Source organism: Pongo pygmaeus, chromosome 7 (assembly GCF_028885625.2).
Source record: "Pongo pygmaeus isolate AG05252 chromosome 7, NHGRI_mPonPyg2-v2.0_pri, whole genome shotgun sequence".
NCBI lineage: Eukaryota > Metazoa > Chordata > Mammalia > Primates > Hominidae > Pongo > Pongo pygmaeus.
In genome coordinates, this window is record NC_072380.2 from 41,003,189 (window position 1) to 41,026,017 (window position 22,829).

Genomic DNA, 22,829 nt, shown 5'->3' on the forward strand with positions numbered 1-22,829 from the left:
ATTGGAAAACTCACTCAATGTTCTTTCCTTATTCCAAATGTTCACCTCCCTCCAGTTTCTGCCTGGTTTTGATTGCTCCCCATTGTCTTCAAGTAGATGATTTTTATATTTTCTCCAGAGTTTACAGATATTATCTGTAGAAGGGTTGGTCTGATTACTGTAGCATCAGTAGAAATGGGTCCCCAAGATGTGGTTGCAGCAATAGTGACTTCCATTCACATGGTAACCACACTTGGAAAATATGAGTGACAATTAGAAACAACATATATAATCAGGAATCATGGGTGGGTACATGAGTGTGTGCATGTGCTGCAGAGGCCAAGACCACTGACAGCTCCACTAAAGAACCTTTACATCTAAAAGCTGAAAATATAAAACTCCTAAGTGTGCACTTTAAAGTGAAGGAGGTTATGAAACGGAAACGAGATGAGGGCAGGAGTCAACAAATTTAGTAGACATTGCCCCTTGAGGGTAGAGAGCAAGTTTTAGGTATGAGGGAGTGTGTTGAGACACCTCCAAAGTTCCTCATATGTTGTTTTGCTTAGGGCCACAAGTCAAGATACTGTTTGTCCAGACTCAAGTCAAATCATAATAAAAAGCTTTTTGCTATGAACGTATAGCTGCCTTGAGTCCCTGCATTGCCCCTGGATGCAGAAGTCCAGGAGTGGTCAAACAGAATGGAGAGGGGACAAAATAAACCTTTTTTTGTGGTCCCAAGGTAGGGTCAGTGCATCATTAAACATAAGCTTGAACAATCTGATATCTCACATATTCTGGAGGTGCAATTATTCACAATCCAAGTTCACAGACTCACAATATATTGTTCCTCTGTGGTACAGACTGACCTAGAAGGAAACTAGATGGACAACAATGCTAGAAGAGATCACCTATCCCAACACCTTCGTTTCTGAGAGGAGACTGAGGCCCAGAAAGATGAAGCAATTCATCAAGGTCTCACAGTTACTTAGTAGAAAAAACAGGACTCAGATTTAGGGCTTATGACCCTGGCTCCACTACACTGAACCTTACTGATTCACTAGGACTTTGTAAAACTATACTTCCTGCAATAGGGTTTATATTGAGTGATAGATGCCTTTCTTTTACATATAACTGCAAAAGAAATCAAGACTCTTATTTACAAAACAGCAAGGCTTGATAACTCACTGCAAATCATTTAACAGTTTGCCAGCTGGTATCTGTGAAAAGCTGTGCTACCATGCCACTGGCCCATTAGCTATTTCAATAAACATATTATTTGTCATACTTTGTAAAAATAGGTTCCAAATTCAAGTTATTGCATAGTTTTGTTTATTATTCTGGTCTAGGAACCCACTTATCTAATGTAGACATCATACTCACCTTCTAAATAAAGATCTGTTTTGGTAAGTAACACTTCTATTGGCAGCAAACCACCAGCAGCAATATTTGTAAAGAAATCTTTAGTTGTGTATTTTTAAGTTGAAGTGGCTTTTTCAAGATTTTAAAGGAAGTTTTCCTATTCTTACAGTAAAGATATGCAAATCATTTGAGGATCTAAAAAGCATCCTTCAAATAATGTTAGATTGCTTGCATTACCTGCTAGCTTAGATGTTTCCTGAAGGAAAGAACCATCCCTATTTCATTATTATATCTTCAGTACTGGGTATAGTGCCTGTTAAATAATAACCACCTAATAGGCATTTGTTGAGTGACTCATGGATGGACAAATGAAGAGCTCTTTCTCTCAGGTGACTCCATTGTAGCAAAGCACCATAGAATTGAATTTCTCCATTTTCAGGTAGCAGTTTTGGTCCTGGGTATAAAGCCATACAAAGGTTTCAGACACAATTTATCAGGACACCTGCTGTTTCCTCCCTCACCTCAACCTCAACTATAAAATCCCCATTTTCTTGGGGAAACATTCACATAAGATGATAATGGCCAACAGCAGAATCTATTTGAAAAGCAAATTGTAGAGTACTGAATGAGCTCAGTTTTTGTTCATTTCTTTCTTTACCTTATCTCTATGCTTTTATATACACAAAACATACCAGACATCTTCAGGTTAAAAGCTCTTCACGGTATTTTATTTGCCTCAGAAATCACAATGATATGGACTTTTAAAAGAGAAAGCATGTCGTTTTTTAGATATCAGGACAATGGCATCTTGGTATTCCAGGGTTTATCACATGTCTGTTAAACAGTAGGTGCTTATTAAATATTACTCAAAATGAGATAGTAAACAGATACATCAATAAGTATGTTCTACTTGGAGTAAATCTGGCTTTTTTTTTTTTCTGATACGGAGTCTTGCTCTGTTGCCCAGGCGGGAGTGCAGTGGCACAATCATGGCTCACTGCAAACTCCGCCTCCCAGGTTCAAGAGATTCTTTTGTCTCAGCCTCCTGACTAGCTGGGACTATAGACATGCACAATACACCCGGCTAATTTTTGTATTTTTCGTAGAAATGGGGTTTCACCATGTTGGCCAGGCTGGTCTTGAACTCTTGACCTCAAGCAATCCACCTGCCTTGCCCTGCCAAAGTGCTGGGATTACCGGCATCAGCCATCATGCCCAGCCAGTGTTTATTAAATATTAGTCAAAATGAGATAGTAAGCAAATACATCAATAGGTATGTTCTACTTTGAGTAAACCTGACATTTGTTTCTTATACCATAATCTCAGTTCACAATCAGTTAGAGAATCCCGTCTACTGCAGAAAATTAGGTCCATCTGCAGCAGCTTTAAAATAAAAGACACTTAAGGCTACTTTTTTCTATGGAGTTAAAGTTATAATTTTAGAAACAAACAAAATAGTTTCCCATTTGTTCTAGGACAGGTTTCTCCTGATTTTGCATCTTTTTGCAAGCATCTCTTGTTTTGTCAAATGAATGTGGGCCACAAAAAAGCCCACAGCTTTTTAGAGGCAGCATAATGGATACATCTTCCTAGAACCTTATGAAACCACTATGCTGAGCTCCTGCAAAATACTACACCCGTTCTTGAGCTTAAAGTAAACAATAGAGATCTTTAGTCAACACCCAGGAAGGGAGGGTCTTAGAGCACTGAGGAGAAAAATGAATTGGTGAGCAGTTTCACATGATATTGTCAGCTTCTTCAGTGTAGCCAAAATTGGTAACTAAAGAACAGGTTAAGTTTTTTTTTTTTTTTTGAGACAGGGTCTCACTCTGTCATCCAGGCTGGAGTGCAATGGTGCAATCATGACTCACTGTAATCTCTGCATCACAGCCTCAAGTGATTCTCCCAGCTCAACCTCCCGTGTAGCTGGGACCACAGGTGTGCACCACCACGCCTGGCTAATTTTTTTATTTTTTATAGAGGTGGGGCTTCACTATGTTGCCCAGGTTGATCTCGAATTCCCGTGCTCAAGCAGTCCTCCCACCTTGGCCTCCCAAATTGCTGGGATTCTAAACATAAGCCACCATGCCCTGCCCAGGTAAGTACTTTGGATATGAGTAGGGGTGTTTTGTTGTTGCTTTCGCCCTTTTCTTGGTCAACATCTAATAACAGAAAACAGTATTTCCATATTTCAAATGTAGGGCTGTTTCCAATGTAGTAGCTGACTCTAATATTTAAAATCCGGATAGGTTTCTAATTTCCTGCTTGAGTTTGCCCACAGTGCATAAATGGACGCAGTAGTGCAAAATTGATTTCATTTTAGAAGCCAAGCTGTCGTCTCTTTTGTAACCTAGTCAGTGACGATGGAAGAGTTAACCAAGCGTCTTTAGAGAGTGTTCCATTTATTAGCTTCATTAATAACAATAACAGGCAAAACCCATCCCAGCTGAAGGAAGAATGCCCCTACAGTATGTAAATACACGACTGAGAATGTTCATCAATTACATTTCTTGTTGGATTTGAGACTGAACAGAAATCTAAATTATTACTCATGTTACTCATTACATTTCTGTTTTTCCTATTGGAGTTCCCAATAGGAAACACTGACCTTGCCAAGGTGTCTCTGAGAATTCTAATGTACAGGCTCATTTTCATTTTGCTAACTGGGAGAGCACTCTGAATAGTGCACCAAGAAATATATCTTTCACTTGTTCCACTTCTCCCCCTTGACCCCTCTTCCTTGACCTCTGCCTCGGTCTCCTCCAGGCCCTCAGCAGGCCTCCGCATGAATTCGATTTGGTTTCCTTGGTTTCAGAATCTCCTCATTCCAATGATCACATCCTCTACTGTCAAGTATTCATCTCTCTACTCAAAAACACATCAGTGGCCACCAAATACAGTTCCGCTTTGCCTGACATGCAAAGTCATTTACAATTTGGTTCCAATCTGTCTTCTCAGCCTTCTCTTACCTTCATCTAACCCAAGGTCCCATCTGACCTGAGTGCTAGTTATGATCCCCCTTCCCCATCTCTCTGGCCTGTAGTCATGTGATCTCTCCGCTCTAGGGAAACTAGCCTCCAACTTCTACATATCTCAATGCTAACTTCAAGTTGGAAGTTGTTTTTTCTGTGTTCTCCATTCCCAAAGCATTGTGGTTGGAGGGCTCCTAAGCTTTTTTTTCACATTTTGTGTTATGTTTATTTCAATAAAGATATTATCTTCTCCCCCATCCCTTCTTCAGACTTCAAACCCTTTGAGATTAGAGGATGAGTCACATTCCCTTATAAATTCAAGCACAGGGCCTCTCACATAACAGGAACTTAGTGTGTTTGAATAAGTGAATGAATGAATGAATGGCAAAATAAGAGAACTAAAATTATCTCTTCTATATCACACTATTTTCCCACTTCATTCCTACCCCAATAATATGACAGGAACATGAGCCATTTAAGCAGTTTAATTATCTAATCCAAAATGTGGGATCTGAAGATCAGAGTGAGTCTACATAGAACAGCTGAGGTGTCAAAACACATTAAAAATAATAATGCAAAAATAACCAGGTGTAATCTAAGCTGAGTATTTTCTCTGGCACCTCTTCACTAACATTTAATTTAGAATTGTGTTCTATAATTATCGTATCTGTTTAAAGGTCCTATTTTCTGCTGATTCTTAACTAGATACAATACATACAGCTTTCAGAGATTGAAAATATTAGTATAAAGAGAACTAATGCTTTTATTTTAATTGATTAAATGTAATCAAAGTACATATTAATTGACACTAGTTTCTATCAAGTATTCAGTTCTTGAAAATGTTGAATCATGGGTTTGAGACCCATAATTCTGACTGTACCACAGACAGTGGAGAATGTGGAGCATAGTTTTTCCACTGGGTGACAGGAGGGAGACCGATCCTCCAGGACTTCTATCAGCAACACCTTGTTTTGGGTACTGTGGGTGATATGAAGAAGTTCTGACAAATAGAATGAGTGGAAGTGGTGCTCAGAGACCTTCAAGTGTAATAGAAAGGGGAGCTTCCTCCAGATGCTGCCTTGGGTCACTCACTCTGTAGGAAGCCAGTGAACACAACACCAGTACGTTCGAAACCCCAGGGAGAGGCCCACAAGGAGACAAACAAAGGCCTCTCACCAATAAGCCAGGTGTGTGAGTGAGCTGCCTCTTCTCTCTTCTTCTACTTAGCTTTTTAAGTGTACACACTGCTCCCTTCTTGGTGCATAGCTATTCAGATTTTGACAAAACCATAAATCCAGGTTGCCACCACCATGATCCAAGTATAATTTCCATTATGCTTCCAATACCCCATTATCATCAATCTGTCCTGCTCTCTGCAATGCCTGGCAACCACTATTCTATTACCCAGAATGCAATGAGCTGGCTTTAGGAGTAGACCCTCCAGCCTCATTCAAGCTTTCAGATGACAGCAGCCCTGGTTGATGTCTCTGCTACAATATTATGAAGAACCTCAAGGCAGAATCACTGAGCCAAGCCACTCCCAAATCCCCTCATGGAAACTGTGAGAGATGAGAAGTGTCATTTGTTTTTGTAAGCCACTAAGTTTGGAGGTAATTAATGCACAGCAATAGTTGCATTGGTTACCTTATAAAACTTTTTTTAAATTATTATTACTATTGATATTTACCTAGAATGTCTTTTCTTTCATTGGTCTTGGAGCAGACCCACAGCCTGAGTGCCCATGCACAGGTAACTTGGGTACCTGAAGGTAGAAGAGTGTCACCACATTGACATGACTAAGATGTCCACTGCCTGAGATGTGGACAAAGGCCATGCCAAGGTTCATTGGAAGAAAATATGAAGCAGTTAATCCTCTGTCACTTGAAAGCTCAAAGCAGAAATAATTCAAAATGTAAAGCCCTAGCCAGGCTTGGTGGTGGGCACTTGTAATTCCAACTACTCAGGAGTCTGAGGCAGGAGAATCACTTGAACCTGAGAGGTGGAGGTTGCAGTGAGCTGAGATTGCGCCACTGCACTCCAGGCTGGGTGACAGAGCAAGACTGTCTCAAAAAAACAAACAACAACAAACACACACACACACACACAAAACAAAAAATGTAAAGCCCTCTCAACCACCAGGTTCTGCTAATCTTGAGGCAAATCTGTTCCTCTGTCGCATGTACTACTTTCATGATTTGAAGTCCTAGATAAGCTGCCTGCATCCTCTTGCAATCCACCCCCATTTCCACACACAGAGGCAGCAGGTGCATTACAGGGGGAGATATTGTACATTCTAGGGGCCTCTCCAGCAGTATGTCTTCTCTTTCTAGAACTTTGCCTCTCTCCCCCAGGCCCCCATGAATAGTGACTACAGTTCTTTGCACGGCTATATTCACTCCAGCTGAGATGGAGTCATGAATGCGGGGGGAAAGTCCTTTGTTAAAGGTACATAATTCGTGTTGCAAATAATCCATTCCCAGAAAACTCAGAGTTGTCTGTGCTTATTCTATACTTCAGTTCAAAGCAAGTTTTCTACACGAAAAATATTTAAGTCTCCCAAACTCAACTGTTTAAACAAAAGAGTTAATTACTCAGGATTCTGGGTGGTCAATGATGAATCACCAGAAACTGTGACACCCTCAGTGAGGAGCCGTGGGTCTAGCCCTGACTTAGAAGGGGACAGTCACTTCACGTCTCTGGGCCTCAGAATCATTCTCTGTAAAAAGAAGGGATATAATTCAATGATATTGACTGTCTTTTCCAGCACAGCTCAGCTTACGGTTCTTGGAAACATTATTAAATTTTTTAATGAATTCTTTTGTTCTGTGTCTTCAGATGAGAATTACAATAGAATAGTCTCGTTTCCTCTGCAACAATAAAATAACTGTGCATTTTTCCATCCTAAAGTATTTAAAAGAATAAATGATAAAGGTCTGCAAAATGAATATTCTATCTTAACCTAGCCATAATTTTATAATTTACATTGCCACTGTTTCTAAGTAAGAAACTGCTTTCTATCTGTGTTTTATACTGGCAAGAAGAATTTAATCTATAAAGAAAACCTCTAAAGTACTTTCTAACCATTGAACTTTATAATTCCATAACTCAATAACTTCCTTTGTTTTCTACATTACATTACATATTCAGGAAGATAAGACTTTTTTCTTATTAACTTAAAACTTGGAAGTAGAGACAGGTATCATCTTTTTCTGGAACAAATAACACTAAAGTTGAGTCAGTAATCAAGTTATGCATGCATATTCATAACCATCTAGGCCAACCTCATTTACAATTCTTTGTTAATCTACAAAAATAATTTTATTTTTAAAAATTTGATTTGCTACTTGAAGCAAAGGCAAGAATAACAGAGTTTCACAGAGTTCCCAATGATTAATGTGAAAATTAAAAAATACAAAAGGAGGAAATTATTTACACCATTAAAGTATATACTAATAACAAGTAGAAAGTCACGTGGAAGTCACAGGAATCAAGGCCAATGAACAAAATTCAATTTCATTTTCTATATATCAGCAACACAAAAAATAAAACACACAAAATAAAATTTCAAAAATACAATACAATGTATACTAGGGTTAAACAACACAAAATTTAGTTGACTTTCAAACAACACAAGTTTGAACTGCATGGTTCTATTTATACACACATTTTTTTCAATCAATATATCAGAAAAATATCTGGAGATTTGCAATAATATGAGAAAGCAGAGAACCACAAAGCCTAGAAATATCAAAAAATTAATAAAAATTAGGTATGTCATGAATGCCTAAAATATATGCAGATACTAGTCTATTTTATATTTACTATTATAAAATATACACAAATCTATTATTAAAAGTTGAAAGTTATCAAAACTTTCACACATATACACAGACTGCACGCATGGTGCCATTTGTAGTCAAGAGAAATGTAAAGAAATGTAAAGACGCAGTATTAAATCATAGCTGCATAAAGTTAAGGTAGTAAACACTGGCCTGCAATAATTTCTTTTTTTTTTTTTTTTTTTTTGAGACAGAGTCTCGCTCTGTTGCCCAGGCTGGAGTGCAGTGGTGCAATATCTGCTCACTGCAAGCTCCGCCTCCCAGGTTCACACCATTCTCCTGCCTCAACCTCCCGAGTAGCTGGGACTATAGGCGCCCGCCACCACGCCCGGCTTATTTTTGTATTTTTAGTAGAGACAGGGTTTCACAGTGTTAATCAGGATGGTCTCGACCTCCTGACCTCGTGATCCACCCACCTCGGCCTCCCAAAGTGCTGGGATTACAGGTGTGAGCCACCGTGCCCAGCCCAGTCCTGCAATAATTTCATAACCATCTCCTGTTGCAATGAGCGCAAGTATTGTGAGGATTCACTTACAATGCCATGTGATGCTAATCATCTCCACGTAAGCAGTTTGTCTCCCCAGTAAATTGTGTACTGCAGTAAAAAGTGATCTCTCGAGGTTCTCATTTATTTTTCATCATGTTTAATGCAATGCTGGAAACCTTGAATAACACCATGGGATCTACACTAAGTGTAACTTATGATGCTGGAAGTGCTCTTAAGAAGCACAGGAAACTCATGACTACAAGAACAAGTTGAATTGTTTGATATATACTATGGATGGAGATCTTCAGATTGGTTGCCTGCCACTTCAAGATAAATGAATCCAGCATAAGATCCATTGTTTAAAAAAAATAAACAACAACAAAAAAAAAAACAAGAAAAAGAAATGTATGAACTTGTTGCTATACATCAGCAGGCATAAAAACCTTGAACTTTAAGAGAAATACTTTTGGCCTCATATTGAAAATGTAGCTTTTATGTGAGTGCAGGATTGCTATAGGAAAGGCATACCTAATATGATTCGAGAAAAAGTGAATTCATTGTATGACAACTTAAAGCAAAAGGAAGGTGAAGGATCTAAAGCTGGAGAAGTTAATGCCAGCAAGGGAAGGTTCGATAATAGGAGGAGCAGCTTCTGCCAACAAAGAAGCAGCAGAAGAGTTCCCAGGCATCATTAAGAAAACTATTGAGGAGTGACTGGGCGCAGTGGCTCATGTCTGCAATCCCAGAACTTTGGAAGGTCGAGGCAGGAGGATCACTTGAGATCAGGATTGGAACCAGCCTGGTCAACATTGGGAAACCCCATCTCTACCAAAAATACAAAAATTAACCAGTCATGGTGCCCCGCACCTGTAGTCCCAGCTACTCCAGAGGCTGAGGCAGGAGAATTGCTTGAACCCAGGAGGCGGAGGTTGCAGTGAGCCAAGATAATGCCACTGCACTCTAGCCTGGTGACAGAGCGAGACTTTGTCTCAAAGAAAAAAGAAAAAGAAAAAAGTAAAAAGAGAAAATCATCCTTCTGAATGGGCTTTTAATGCAGAAAAAAATGCCCTATTCTAGGGAAAAAAAAATGCCACTAAGAACACTTATTAGTAAGGAAGAGAGGCAAGCATCAGGGTTTAAGGCAGGAAGGGATAGGCTAACTCTACTGTTTTGTGCAAATGCAGTCAGGTTTATGATCAGGACTGCCGTTATCTATAAAGCTGCTACTCACCTTCCCCACTCGACTTGAAAGGAAAATATAAACACCAGCTGCCAGTCTTTTGGCTGTACAAGAAGTCCTGGACAACAACAACCATTTTTCTGGATTGGCTCCATCGATGCTTTGTCCCTGAAATTAGGAAGTACCTTGCCAGTAAGGAACTGCCTTTTAAAGTGCGTTTTTGTTTTTTTTTTTTAATATTGGACAATGCCCTTGACTACCTAGAACCCCATAAATTCAACATTGAAGGTGTCAAAGTGGTTTACCCCCGACTAAACACAATGTATATAATTCAGCCCATAGGTCAGGGGGGTCAGGAACTTTAAGGCTCATTACACACAGTACTCTATGGACAGGACTGTGGACACTATGGAAGAGAACTCTGATAGAGAAAACATTATGAAAGTTTGGAATCTAAGGCCTAACAGACACTACACCAGAGGAATTAACAGAAGACAACTTGATGGAAGTGAGTGTGTCTGAGCCAGTGCCAGATGATGGGGAAGAGGATGTAGAAGAAGCAGTGCCAGAAAACAAGTCGATGTTAGACAATCTGGCAGAAGGGGTCCAATGATTCAAGACTGCTTTTTGACTTCTTTTATGACACAGGCCCTTATATGATACAGATACTGAAATAAAAGCAAGCAATGGAAGGACTGGTACTGTAGAGAAACATTTTAGAGAAATGAAAAAGTAAAAAAGTCAGATAAATGATGATGTATTTCATAAAGTTACACTGAGAGTGCCTGACTCTCTGCCTCTTCTTTCACCTTCTCCACCACTTTTGCCTCTGCCACCCCTAAGAAGCAGAACCAACCCCTCCTCTTCATCCTACTCCACCTACTCAACATGAAGATGATGAGTACTTCCACTTAACAAATAGTAAATATATTTTCTCTTCCTGATGATTTTCTTAATAACATTTTATTTATGTTACTTTATTGTAAAATTACAGTATAAAGTATGTATAACCCACAAAATGTGTTAATCAACTATGTTATTGGTAAGGCTTCCAGTCAACAGTAGGCTATTAGTAGTTAAGTTTTTGAGGAGTCAAAAGTTATTTGCAGATTTTCAACCGTGTAGGGGGTTGGTGCCCCTGATCCTTGCGTTGTTCAAGAGTCAATTGTACTTGGCGACACATTTAACAAATGATGTGCAAAACCTTTACACTGAAAACTACAAAACATTGCCTATACAACTTAAACATAAATGAAGAGAGAGATAGAGGATGTTCATGGATTGGAAGACTCAATAGTTTGAAGAATTTAAATAAATTATTCCCAAATTGGTCTACAGACAATTCAATCCCATTCAACATTCCAACAATGCTTTTATGCAAGATTGATTCTAAAATTTATGTAGACATTTAAAGGATTTAGAACAGCCAAATAATCTTGAGAAAGAAGAAGAAAGTTGGAGAACTTGCACTACCTCATTTCGAGACTTCTAGAATGCTGAAAAATCATTACAGTGTAGTGCTGGTATAAAGACAAAGAGATCCATGGAACAGAATAAATTGTCCAGATAGACTCACACAATCAATAGATGTTCAATAAAGGTCATTCATGGCAATTCAGTGAGGAAAAGTAAATATTTTCTGCAACTTTCTGTAACAACTGTGTAAATATATAAAAATGAAATAATTTTTTTAATTTATTTATTTTATTATTATTATTATTATTATACTTTACATTTTATGGTACATGTGCACAATGTGCAGGTCTTTACTTCATACTGTACACAAAAATTAATTTCAGATACATCATAATCCTACATGTAAAAGTTAAAACTATGAAATTTGTAGAAGAAAACATACAAGAATATCTTGGTACAGGCAAAGATTTTTTTAGGTAAGACACAAAAAGCAATGATTATAAAAGAATTAAAAAGTTAAGTTAGTCTCCCAAAATGTAAAAATGCCTGCTCATTGAAAGGCTTAAGAAAATTAATAGCCAAGTCACAAACTAGGAGAAAATATTCATAATGCATATATTCAGCAAAGAGTGTGAATCCATAATATGTGAAAGCCTTCTACCTCATCTCATTAATAAAAGGCAAAAAACAAATTTTTAAATATAGATAAAAGACATAGACACTTCACAAAGGAAGATACACAAATGACCAATAAGCACATTTAAAAAGTACTTGACAGCAGGGTGCGGTGGCTCACGCCTGTAATCCCAGCACTTTGAGAGGCCAAGGTGGGCGGATCACAAGGTCAAGAGATCAAGACCATCCTGACCAACATGGTGAAACCCCATCTCTACTAAAAATACGAAAATTAGCTGGGCGTGGTGGCACACACCTGTAGTCCCAGCTATTTGGGAGGCTGAGGCAGGAGAATCTCTTGAACCTGGGAGGCAGAGGTTGCAGTGAGCTGAGATCTTGCCACTGCACTCCAACCTGGCAACAGAGAAAGACTCTGTCTCAAAAAAAAAAAAAAAAAAAAAAAAAAAAAAAGTACTTGACATCATTAGTCAATGTGGAAATACAAATTAAAGGCATCATGAAATACCCTCCTATATGCACTAAAATGGCTAAAATTTAAAAGACTGACATGAACGGATGTTGGTGAGGCTATGGAATTTTTATATGTTGGCTTTTTGAAGTGCAAAATAATGCAACTATTTTAGATTTTGGCAGTTTCTTATATAGTTAAAAACACATGCAACTTATGACCCGGCAATCCTATGCCTATTTACCAAGAGAAGTAAAATATACGTTGACCAAAAAAAAGTCTTGTGCAGTAATGTTCATGAAAGCTTTATCTAAAATAGCACCAAAGTAATCCAAAGGTCATCAACGAATAGAGCGGATAGACAAACTGTGGTATTTTTGCCTATAGAATACTACTCGGTAATAAAAAAAGGTACTACTTTGCTTTATATGCTATAAATGGATAAATTTCATAAACAATGTGTGATCCAAAATAAGCCAGACACATAAGAAAGACATATTTTATGATTCCACTTATATGGAGTTTTAGAACAAGCAAAACTAATCTATGATGAAAAAATTAGAAAAGTGGTTCTCTGGAATGGAGGGTTGGAGTTGACATGGGAATTTTCCCATGATGGAAAAGTTATGTATCTTAATAGGGCTGTGGGTTACACAGACGTTTGCACTGTCAAAACTCATAGAACTGTAACATGTAATATCTCTGCATTTCACTATACATAAAATATGCATCATTTAAAAAAATTAAAACAAAATTAGAAATAGTTTCTTATAAAAAATATTAAATCAGAATCCTTCTAGAAATGAAAATGATTGCCATGTTAAGAATGTAAGATTTCAGGTGATTTTGTTTTAGGGCATTCTCTGTTCATTCATTCATTCGTTCAGCAACTATTGAGTAACTATTATGTGTCTACCACTACTCTAGGTGTTTTGAACATATAAATGAGCAAACCAGACATAAATGCCTGCTTTTAAGGTGCTAATAATCTATAAAGTAAGTAGAGAGAAAGAAAATACAAAAAAAGTAAACAAGACAGTGTTTAAAAATGTGAGAAGTGCTATGAGAGAAAGAGAAAAAGCCTACCATCCTGTTATATTGCTATATCATGCTTCAGCTGCCTGATATCATTTTATTAAATTCATGGATATGCCTATATTTATTAGCATTTTTGCCTTTATTAATTGATTGATCATACATTAGAAGCATTCCAGAAATAGAGGGGAGTGTGTGTGGCATGTGTGTGTGTTTCAAAGTGCTGGGTTACCATAGTTACTTTATTCTTAAGCTTTTGCAATATTTAATGCTTGAATAAATATCTATCAGGACATCACCTGGAGCGTGTGGAAAGGTTGGTTTCAAGGGCATTGTGCTCAATGCTAATCGCATTCCATGGGCTACTGAGTCACAGTCACATTGAGTTATCAAGTCAAAGAGCAGCCTTTTTGTCTTCTGTATGAAAGACAAGCTGCTCAAATGTTACAGAATTCAGACACCCAAGTCATTAAGATGTAGTTGTACATAAAAGATGCAGCACTGATAATTCAAAATAGACAGGAAGAATGTGCTCTAGGAATAATTTTTCAAGTCATAATATCTGGCACCAAACATAAATAAAGCCCTATTTTTCTCCTTCAGTGCCCAGCCGGGAAGGAGTCCCTGAGACAACTTGTTATCTGCCAGTAACACAGACATTGCAGGTAGGCCTTCAGCTATGGGGAGACCCTGCCTATTTTCTTTAACAAGACATAGACTGAAAACATATGAAATCCTCCATCAAAAAGCAGTGGTACCATTGACTCAAAAGCTTCTGCAATGAGATTATCCAACATACTCAAATAGGAAGCCCCAAGTTGCTTTTCTGTAGCTAGAACACATACACAAAAATAAAGTGTTATTAATGTTTGCTCTTTTCTTGTTGTTTTTAATCAGGTCTTTTGGAAAAAATCAATCTCGAATCAAGCTCTATATACATAGCCATGGATCGCCAACTTTAAATCTATGCTGCAGTATAAGATTCTTCCATGATGACTTCTTAGCTGTCTCTAGCTTGTTTCCTGACCTTTGCCCATGCATATGTGATTCTGCTCACATGGAATGCCTTCTCACCTTCTAAAATGCCACCCACTTTTCTAGTTCCAAATCAAGTATATTCCCTTGGTGAGATCTTCTGCAACCAACATATTGAGAAGTGACCTGTCCCTCCTCTCAACTCATTGTAGCATGACTTTTTATATTACTTATTTTGTCTAGAAATGTTCCAAGTCATTTTCTGTTATAATTATCCCCCTTAGAGGTTCACAGCCAGATTACAGTAATTAGAATTGTAGGCTCTGCATGCAGAACCCCGTTTAAACCCAGGATGCCGTCTCCAAATTGATTTGCAAATGTTGTTATCTATAGCTTACAGCCGTTATGAATGACCTGCCCACAAAAGCTCATCAAACTCACACCAAATCTGAAGTATAGTATCAGTAGCACCCCTTGCAGAATTATTTTTATTTTTCTGAGAAAAATGCATTTTCTCAGAAAATATAATATGCAATTTTGCTGTACTTCTATGCGCCAACATCAAGCTGATCAAAAGTATGTAGGTGATCAAAAATGCTTAAATGGTTGCTAGTGATAAAATATTCTATTTAGTCCCACAAATTGATTGATGGCTTCCTAAGGAATCCGCAGAAGTAATCCTCACGCTATGTTTTCCAAATTCAGCAGCTTCTGTGAAACCTCACATGAACTTCAAATGATACATGGTATCTAGCTGTCAAGAAAACCCTGTCTGGGGCAGGGGCATGGTGCGGAGGAGACAGGTGTTGACTACATAGTGCCACACAGCCCTGTCTTGCCGTGATTTCCTGGAGATTTTATTAAAGGGACTTGGGCTTGCTTCAAGTCATTAAATTGAGTCAATTTGTTGCTTTGTTTTGGCTAAATTTATAAAAGCACAAAAGTTTAAGGTAAGATAATACTATTCGGCCTTTTTAACATCTTTTTGTTTTGTTTTGTTTTTAATTTTTGAGACAGAGTCTCACTCTGTTACCCAGGCTGGAGTGCAATGGCACAATCTCAGCTCACTGCAATTTCTGCCTCCCAGGTTCAAGCGATTCTGCTGCCTCAGCCTCCCAAGTAGCTGGGATTATAGGTGCGCACTGCCACACCCGACTAATTTTTGTATTTTAATACAGACGAGGTTTCACCATATTGGCCAGGCTGGTCTTGAACTCCTGACCTCAAGCAATCCACCCGCCTCAGCCTCCCATTTAGCATCTTTTTTTTTTTTTTTAAACACTGCTACTCTACAAAAGCATTCAGTAAAGAAGACAGTTAAAGATAAAGCAGAAGGAAAACAATCTGGTTCATGAATGTGCCTTTGGTCTGAAAAGCAGTCAATAAAAATATGAAAACAAACACTTTGAAACAAAGGAGATTATAAAAATTAAACTAAAGCAAGTCTTCTGCTCATTTCCTTTCTTGTCCATTTCTTTTGGGTGAGTGTCACTTTTTCCTTAATAATTAAAGCAAGAAGAAGAATCATTCTGATTTGTGAAAGCCCCATCTTTTCTCTGAAAGCCCAGTTTTGTGGCAGAAGTGAGAAGAGCTGCCCTTACCTCTCAGTTCCCCCATATCCAGGGTTGTCCCCAGTTGTTCTAACAAAGCAACTCTTGCCGCATTCTTTTTGTGTTTCTTGCCATCATAATGTTGCTGGGCCATCAGAGGGTTATTAAACCAGGCTGCACAGAGCCCACAGTATCTGTCTGAATCTCTTCTTTGATAGGGAGATGCGACCACCGGAGCAGTGTCCATCCGTGGGGGCTTAAGTGGGCTCAGGGGTGTTGCTGTGAAAGGAAACAACCAGAGAACCACAGCCACGTTAGTCCAACACTGAGTCCACTCTTCCTCAATACCCAAAGACCAAAAGTCTCCTGTTCACTCTAGAGCTTAAACATCCCCAAGAGTTCATTGACAGCAGGAAAATTAGCCCTGCCAGCTTTCATTTTTGAGTTGGGACACAAATAAAAATTCTTAATGTATTGAGATCAGAGTTTGCATATTGTTATATCAAAATCTGATAATTCAAGAGACCATCCCTTAGGGGAAAAATAAGATTTTTTAAAATAAGTTCTCAGTTATTCCCACTGTGGCTCTCAGGAGCTATGGACAGTAGCTCTAAGTATTTGGCTCCCTGGAATAGCTTTGAAAACATGGTTATTGAAGGCCTTTCCCACTCACTTTTAAAATGCATTCTGCTCTAACATGGGCATTTAGAGAAAAAAAAAGGTAGTAAAATACAGTGGACAAGCTCAATGAGCCAGGTAAAACTTGAGCAATAACTTAATTTTTCTAGCATCACTAATAATGCAATAAGCCTATTGTAATTGCCTTCAATTATTTTTGTGTGTGTAAAACACTAAAAATAAATATTGGATAAAATGCAACTAAACAAATAAATTCTTAGAGGTAAGGGAGTGACCTATCAGTCAAAATAAAGCTAATACTTGAAGTAAACATTGGACAATCATGACTTAAAAGATTCTGAATGAATGAATTGGATGTTTGTGTGCTATAAATGTAATTAACCAATAAAGGATTTGGCTAAGTGGTAGAAACTGATCTTTTGGTAACATGGGTTGTATTAATTGAGGAAGTCATGCTAATTTTATTGTCAGCTGCTTCGGTTTATTGTAATAGGCTGTTTTCAACCTCTACCTGCTCACGTTGGTGCTGAAATAACAATGTTTTTCTAAAAACCAAAAGAAAAATACTATAGATCAGGTGTACTTATCTAAACAGAATAGACATGTATCACTATTTTGAGATTGCATTGTTCCATCTATTAAATTAACACATTTTATTGTGAGCTTAGGGTTATTTCTGGTCCAGAAAACAAACAAACAAAAAAGAGCCTAACTTAAAGGAGCTTACTAATGGAAAGTAAGAATAACTTTTCTATGTATTACAACATACAAGTTGCTTCCATCCTTACAAGGACTATGACTTGGCCTTTTATCCCATTTCTCAGATGATAGATTGATTTCAGAAATGCCAGCGGCTTACTGAAGGTGAGTATCTAGTGATGGGAAAAACAGGACTAAAATGAAATCTGGAATTCCCAAAGCCAATGTTCCCTTCAATACCCTCCCAAGGATCCTTTTCATACTTCTTAATAAGCAAAGGGACATTTTTTCTAGATCCATCATCTTTCTATTTCATATAGGATTTCATTAAATTTTGGAAAAAATATTACGATCCAAATATTTTGGAGAAGAAATCAATATGTAAATTCTCACATGGGCCATTAGTCCTAAAGCAGTATAGCAGCATCCTGTGTGTGATCTTGGTCTCTGAGATGTGGGATGCAGCTGGCAAAACCACGAACGAGCATTAGGGTTGTCGTTCCAAGGAAAAGCTGAGGTCCGAGACCTCAATAACAAGTTAAGGAACCAATTAACCAACTCCCCAAGCTTTCAGGTAACTTTTAGGTGGACTTTTTTTTTATTATTAAATAACTTATATAGAAACAAATACTTGTTAAATGACATTTTAATTCAAGTAATGCCTGTATCATAACAGTATTTCTAAGAAGCTCTTTTTTCTTTATCCAGAGATTTCATCATATCGAGAAGCTTTAGCTAGTTTAGATTAAACTTAATGGTGTTATTTCTACAGAGACTCACAAACAGTATGCCCCTTAAAAGCCTCATTGCAGGATTTGGTCATGTATCACCATGTAGAAATAAAGCTCAAATGTGGGCCATTCCAGCAGCCATCCAGTATCATTCTGCTATGACTTAGAAATAAAAGCTACAAATATGCAGTTGACCTGGATGTGAAAAGATCTCTATCCACTTTTCTGAAGGTAATTGAATCTCACTTTCAAAGTTTCCCTAATCCTTATCAATTTCTGAGGATTTATAGCTAGCTATTGTTTTTGATGGCAATGGAAAACATATCAAATGTCTACAATATGATAAATGTTGACTCTTGAAGCATAATTTATTTTTCTTTAAAGTAAGCCCTATAAAACATTTCAGTCGATTTTATCAACTGATACCTTCTACACCATATCCTGGTAGGAGTGAGGCACAATAGAATATTCATCAAATAAGATAATCTTATCTTGCACATAAGAAAGTAATTTGATGTAGCTTCTCCCTCTGAATAATTCCACTATCTTGTGCATAGTCTGAAAGTTTAAAGAGTTTTTTTTTTTTGCTTCTGTTTTAACTGTCTTCACTCATTTCAACCCAGCTTATATTCCTTTAGTGCCTATAAAAGCAGGCAAAGGCAGTAGCATAAAAACAACCTTGAATCAAAGACAGAACTCTGGTTGGGTGGGACTCCACCATCAGTGAGCTGTGTGACCTTTGGCAAATTTCTAATGTCCCTGGTTTCCTCAAGGTAAAAATTCAGACTCACCATCTCTTTTAAAATTAACATACTTTGCAGCTAACCCATAGGGTGTGGACAGAACAAATTGTGGAAGCTCTGTCCCTTGTACAGCTTTGATTCAATACCAAATATAGAAATTATGTGGGAGGAGAGCAGTTTCCAGGTTTTAATGATAAATCTGTGTGTGTACATGAACCCTAACACTTACATGCTTTGGCAGAGTGTATTATTCCAATAAAATGAATGAAGAATGGTGCAAAGATTATCTTTGGGTTTAAAAACATGCTTTAAAAAACACTTTAGTTGACATGTAGTTAATTTTTATTTTGATTTCATAGTTTGTTTTTATTCTAATTGCAAAAAATATTAACTAAATATTTACTTTACCTGCTCTTTATATAGATTCAACCAAAAGTCAATTAATCGAAACCAGTAATTTCAACATTAAACTCACCAGGCTTTAAAAATTTCTGTGTCCAGACTGTGCCCCAGATCAATTGTATCAAAAACTCTGGGGGTGGGAAGCAAGCATCAGGATGTTTTTAAAACCTCCCTCCTCCCACAGCCTGATTCGTGTTTCCACAGCACGGCCAATGTTGAGAACAAATGATCTAAATATTGCCACATTTTCTTTGAAAATAACTATAAAATGAAGCTTTCTTAGATCTTCACATAAAAGAAAGCAGCATAATACATCCAACAGCAATGGAGCTAGTTTTGCTGTAGGCAATAGCCAAAATGTCATATCATCCATGAGACAGAAAGAAATAATTACTTGCCTTTTTAAAACCCCAATTAATTTTCCCATTTCACCATAACATAAAAGAATCTCTAAAATAGTAGCTAACATTATAAATTAATATTGGTAAAATTAGATGGAAATTCTGATTCCTTTCCCCATGAAGAAACTCAAGAGAACATTAAGCTATTATCCCACCAGCCTTTGCCCAAGGCCATGACCAGAATGGTGTGCTGACCTGTACCAGGCTCTCCACATAGCCGTGCACCTGTCCCACGAGATGCTACTGAATCCCATATGCTTTGTGGGGCCTTAACAACCTAAGCAAGAAGTAGTTCTCCCTCCTCTAAGCTTATAAAGCATTTACTCACTGCACAATTCATTTGGCATTTCTTAAATACCACCTTGTAACCTTAGCTGTGTGAATGCGCATCTGTGTGTATGTGTAAGGGAAATTGGAACAGAAGCTCCCATTAGATACTTTTGCATTGGCTCTCTTCTAGCACATCTTCACAATCCCTGTTTCACTTCATAAAAATGCAAAAACCCCCAAAACTCAAGTTTTTCAGATTCATTTATTACCAAAACCTGACCTGAAGTCACATGAGATGATTTATAGTCTTTACATTTGGTATAAACATACATACCTATTGCAATAGAATTATTAATATCTTTGGTCATGGACTGCTGTCCTATCTCCATATAAACACAATGTGTGGTATCTGTGCCTTATTATACATCCCAAATCCTACAATTTCTGATTTGCAAAATACAATCAGCCCCAAATATTTTCAACAAAAGATCATGGATCTATGGTTGATTCAGACTCAATAAAATCAATGCGAGCTCCTCTAAGGCTTGAGCTAATTGAAGCAAGTCAGTTTTCAACACTTGATTTCTAAGAATCACCTCATCATGGAACGAATTTCAACATCACTCTTAGTTACCTTGTGCAAGGTTTGTCAAGGAGTATGTTATCAGCTGCTGTCACCTGTTGGATATGTTGTCTTGAGTAATAATCTAAACAAATATGTATATTCATCTTACATTTATTTATTCCAGGCATAATAATCATAGTTGATTTAAGGAAAAAAATATTTCCACAGCTTCTGTGTGTGTCTCTATATTAGTCTGTTCTCATCCTACTAATAAAGACATACCTGAGACTGGGTAATTTACAAAGGAAAGAGGTTTAATTAACTCAAAGTTCCACAGGGCTGGGGAGGCTTCAGGAAACTTACAATCATGGCAGAAGGGGAAGAAAACACGTCCTTCTTCACATGGCAGCAGGAAGGAGAAATGCTGAGCAAAGGAGGGGAAGGCCCCTTATAAAGCCATCAGATCTTGTGAGAACTCACTCACTATCACTAGAACAGCAGTGTGGGGGTAACCACCCTCATGATTCAATTACCTCCCACTGGGTCTCCCCTCCCACGACAAATGGAGATTATGAGAACTACCATTCAAGATGAGATTTGGGTGGGGACACAGCCAAACCATATCAGTCTCTATCAGAAAATTTCCTCATTCTGTAATTGTCTACATTGTCTAATTGTCTAACATATTCTACAACCTGACTCCATGGCGCCAGCACTTTGCATGCAACAGACACATAGTGTAAATTTCATGCTTTTTGATGAATAAATGAATGAATGAAAAAATAAAATGTTCTTTACACTATGAGTGAGTAAAGAAATATGGTAACCAAGAGTTTTCTTGTTTCTTCCAGATTGTGTCATTTAGAGCTTAGGTAGCTAGGTCCTGTGCCAGTCAATATAAATATAAGCCAGTACCTGACAAGGTCCTGGTGGCTAAATTGCAGAAAGGTAACATGTCAAAGTGTACATACATATCACAGTCTCTCTCCTTCTTTTGGATTCAACTAAATATGTTAAAAGCCATTATTCCCCCCCAAACTTATATTTTCTGGGGTGGCCTATATCTGTAAGTTGCAGAGAGTGCACATCCTTCTGGAAAATTTACTTTCAAACAGGAAACCTTTTACTCTGACTTGTTGATCCTAGCATCCAAACCCTAACTCCAGCTTTCAGTATGGCCCCAACCATCCTAGCTTTCCTGGGACTGAAAGGGTTTCCCAGGACCTGTGGTTTTTGGGGCTAAAACAAGGAAAGTCCTAGGCAAACTGAAATTGGTCACCCCAGCTTCCAAGGACAGACTGGATTTGCATCATCCTGGGAAATTAGTAAAGACTTTGGGAACAACTGTTCCAGAGATGAGAGCAGGTGTTTCAACCAAGAAGACAAGATCCACAGACAGATCTCAAAGCTCTGTCAGACCACCAGGTGGGCGTCATTAGCTGGAGAGGAGGGTGACACCGTCAGCAGTGAGATAGATTCCCACCTGCCTGTCTGCCTTCTAGGCCCTTCCAATTTGCCAAGGAGCCACAGGGTTCTTTGCCATTCAAACTGACAACATATACTCCTCTCTCTCTCTCTCTCAACATATCTAATGCACACATACACACACACACACACATATACTTTCTCTCTCTCTCTCTCTCTCTCTCTGCATCCCCCATCAAGCTCCCTCCCCAAGCCCCTGGCTCTTTATTTTCTTCCTTCCTTCTTTTCTCCTCTTTTCTCTCCCTTTTCTCTCATGCTTAATGCTTTCTAGGCTTTAGGATAGTGAAGTTTAATTCATTCTCACAAGGGATGTGGGAGCTTTTGATATAGAGAAATAAAGCCAGAATTTATTCATTTTAAAGTATGTGGTTTCTCTCACCTAAGGCATTCTTATCCACAACAATAATTCTTCCAAGTTGTGTGATATTATGCAGTTTATTATGTCTGTTACTTGTGTTTTCTTAAGTTACTCAGAGATCTTGTCTGGTCAATAAGGCAGCTTGAAGCCCAGGGAGATGAACCCACTAGTGTAGAGTCCCTTGATTAATAAGCAGCAGAGGAAGTGGTAAAGACCAGATCTCTGGACTCTAAGACCAGCCCCATATTTCAATGTCAACTGGTTTCCAATAATGCCTACAGAGCAATAGGCCAAATAAACAAACAGATTAATTCTAGAATCAAAACACATTTCCTAGGCTTCGACATCTGCTCTCAGTGGGGATTATTTGGAAATGCGCATTTTTTTCTAAAAAATGCTTTTTCTGATTTCCAGTCCCTATGATAAACTGCCTTTATTTTTTTCCTACCCTAAATCAAATTAATGATAGTAGTATTTCTTCAGCAAATATCACTGTTTTTTGCAAATGCTACCAACAGTAAAATTAGATTAGATCATTCAGTGAGTGGCTTAAGAGGCAGCTGTCAGTGTCATTCTGTAGTTCTGTCACCACACAGTCCAGCCTCCTCTGCAGGGAAGAACCTCACCTCCATGCCCACCACAAAGTCAGGCCTCATACTA

The 22,829-nt window shown here is 38.0% G+C and overlaps 1 protein-coding gene across 9 annotated transcripts in view; it reads right to left on the reverse strand.

The window, feature by feature from the left end:
• ZMAT4 (zinc finger matrin-type 4) overlaps positions 1–22,829 on the reverse strand; it is a 370,785-nt gene that overhangs the window by 121,973 nt on the left and 225,983 nt on the right. For 7 of the 9 annotated variants that reach the window (XR_010127175.1, XR_010127176.1, XM_063668691.1 and 4 more), the window contains 2 exons: positions 15,928–16,155; positions 9,868–9,984 (listed from right to left, as the gene is read on the reverse strand). The exons of 1 other annotated variant lie outside the window; for it this stretch is intronic. Coding sequence is in view for 6 of the 8 variants with exons in the window: in XM_063668691.1 (XP_063524761.1) it covers positions 9,868–9,984; positions 15,928–16,155 (345 nt within the window). In the remaining 2 variants the exon portion in view is untranslated. The remainder of the gene's footprint in view (positions 1–9,867; positions 9,985–15,927; positions 16,156–22,829) is intronic. One more of the 9 variants, XM_054499611.2, reaches the window with a different exon arrangement.